The 2,609-nt window shown below is 53.5% G+C and overlaps 1 gene segment (V, D, J or C); it reads right to left on the bottom strand.

The window, feature by feature from the left end:
- Positions 1-1,615: 1,615 nt before the first annotated feature.
- Positions 1,616-2,192, bottom strand: LOC118356257. The segment is given in 2 exon segments: positions 1,616-1,965; positions 2,078-2,192. Coding segments are annotated over 2 exon segments (393 nt in total).
- Positions 2,193-2,609: the final 417 nt, after the last annotated feature.

Genomic DNA, 2,609 nt, shown 5'->3' with positions numbered 1-2,609 from the left:
CAACCTTTGTTGGCAAACATGTCCTCTCACCGTCCTGCTAATGCTCTTTCTCCTCTTTGATCCTCAGACCCCTACCCCCTGCTTCACTCATGTAAGCGTCATGTTGCCTGACTGTCTTTGGAATTCTCCATGTCTGTGTGGATTCACGTTATGTAGGCTATTAATATTGATTTTGAACTGCTAATCTGCCAAATTCATTTTGATTCTGATTCAGCCAAATGGACCTTGAAGAGCACAGGAAATACTTCCTCCCCAACAACAGGCACAGGTGAAGATGCATCAAGGGTCCGATAAGAGTAAGTAGGTATGTGCGTCTCTAGGACTCCTGACGAACAGTCCCCTGGGTCAGGGGCTGATCCTAACTCCTGGAAACATGAGATATAAGTCATCCTGCATCAGAGATGGGTTCTCATACTGCCCCAGCTGCTGGAACCCCCTCCACCCACTGTTCCCAAGCCCCTCCGCCTCTAACCTCTCCTTCCCACTCCCATTCTCAGTCCCTGCTGCCCCCAGGTCATGAGGACTCTTACTTTCCTCCCCATCAACCCCTTGTCCAGAACTCCCAGTCTGACTGGGACAGAGTCCACAGGCCCTGCCACATCCCACCTACATGCTCCCTCCTGTTCCTTCACTGTCTGTGCAGAACAGGGATGCCATGATGACGCATCAGATTGTGGAGTTCCGTGTGCACCCCTCCAATGCTCCGGCTCCACCCCACCAACCCCACCCCTCCTCATTATCCTGAGACACAGCTTTCCCTGACAACATGTTTAGCTTGTGTCCTCTCTCTTCCCCCACACACTGTCAGCTCTCTGAGCCTGCACACCTTTCCTGTCATGTCCACATATGTCCCACATCCTAGACTAACATGGTAGGTGTTCCGTAAGTGCAGTGAATGCAAACTATCTGGACAGTGCTCTACCCTCAGTCAGACACGGGTGGACGCCCTGTCTCTGGTTCTATCCTGACCTGTCATAGTGATACGGGATTGTCAAGACCAATGGTTAAGAAAGAATTCTTGAGACATTTAATGTTGAAAAAGATGATTTTACTAGAGCCCGGAGACAGGACCCATGGGCAGAAAGCTCACTGGGATTGTGAGGAGTGACTGATTATATACTTTTTAATTAGTGGAGGTGAGGGATAGGGTAAGTCTTAAGGAATTTGGAAGCCAGGCTTTCAGGAATCGAGGGACTAGCTGCTGTGAAGATGAGCTTACTTCAGTCTTTAATAAAACGCCCATATGAGGACACTAAGGCACCCATGAGGTCGTTGAGGAAACTCACACTCCGCATGGGTCAGGTGTCTGTCAGGGGCTGCAGCTGGAGGAGATTGACTTTAAGCAACATTTCTCTTGCCTTTGTTTCCCTCGTCAACTGACTCTGTTACCCGGGCAGCCTGCCCTTGGCACCCAGGAGTTTCTCCTCAACATGAGAAAACCATACAGTGTGTTCCTGCTTAGGAGAGCCTGGAGAGACTGAATTTAAGAGAATTTGGACTATTTTGTAGCCAATGTTCCTTAAGATTAGTTCAGACTACAGTTTAGACCAAACAAAGGAAGCAGCTGACTTGGCCAAGGTGGGGGAGCTGCACAGGGAGACCCGTTGCTGAGGGACAGCAGGTTTTTGTCTCACTTCCCCACAGGCCTGAGCACTGTGTGAGCACTGATACTGCTGACCAACGCTGAGCAGTAATACTCAGCCTCGTCCTCAGCCTGGAGCCCAGTGATGGTCAGGGTGCCTGTGCTGCCAGACTTGGAGCCAGAGAATCGATCCGGGACCCCTGAGGGTCGTTTGTTATTATAATAGATGATGGTTCTGGGGGCTTTTCCTGGGAGTTGTTGGTACCAGCTAAAACCATAACTCCCAATGTTGGAGCTGCTTCCAGTGCAGGAGATGGTGACCCTCTGTCCCAGGGCTCCAGACACGGAGGGCGGCTGAGTCAGCACAGACTGGGCCCAGGACCCTGCAAGGGGGAGAGACGCACAGAGGGTGATGCTGGGGTCTTGAGACAAGAGGAGGAAGCAGGGCCCCACAAGTCCTCCCAGGGCCCCTTCCCCTGCCCTGCATCCAGTCACCTGTGCAGTGAGCGAGGAGGCTGAGGAGGAGAGGGGACCAGGCCATGGTGGAGGTCATCACCGATCCTGCCTGCTGTGGCCCCACAGCTGTGCAGAGCCTCCCCTTGTCTCTCCCTTCCCCTCTTCATCCTCTGAGAGAGGGAGGGCCTGGCCATGCAAATGAGACCCCAGCTCTCTGACCCCACCCTGGTCCTGGGTCAGGTCCTCTGCTTCAGCATGTCAGGGGGGTTGGGCAGGGGAGGGGCCGTGTCGGGCCAGGGGTGGTGAGGTCCCAGCTGTGAGCCCTGAGCAGAGGGCACGACGGGCAGGGCCAGGAGGCAGGTCCCAGCTCTGATCACCCCTGACTCCTCAGAAATGGAACCAGCGTGCCCCCTGGTGTCCAGACCCAGACACATCATAGTGTGACATGGTGACCAGCCCATCAGACACATGTCCACACCCCCCTCATCTGTTTTGACCACTGTTCCCTGCATTAGGTCCTGACCAGGTGTCCCTATATGTCACCTCCCACTATGTCAAGAATCACTATATA

Source organism: Zalophus californianus, chromosome 14, assembly GCF_009762305.2.
Source record: "Zalophus californianus isolate mZalCal1 chromosome 14, mZalCal1.pri.v2, whole genome shotgun sequence".
In the NCBI taxonomy this organism is placed as follows: domain Eukaryota; kingdom Metazoa; phylum Chordata; class Mammalia; order Carnivora; family Otariidae; genus Zalophus; species Zalophus californianus.
This window is presented reverse-complemented; position numbering and strand designations above follow the sequence as displayed.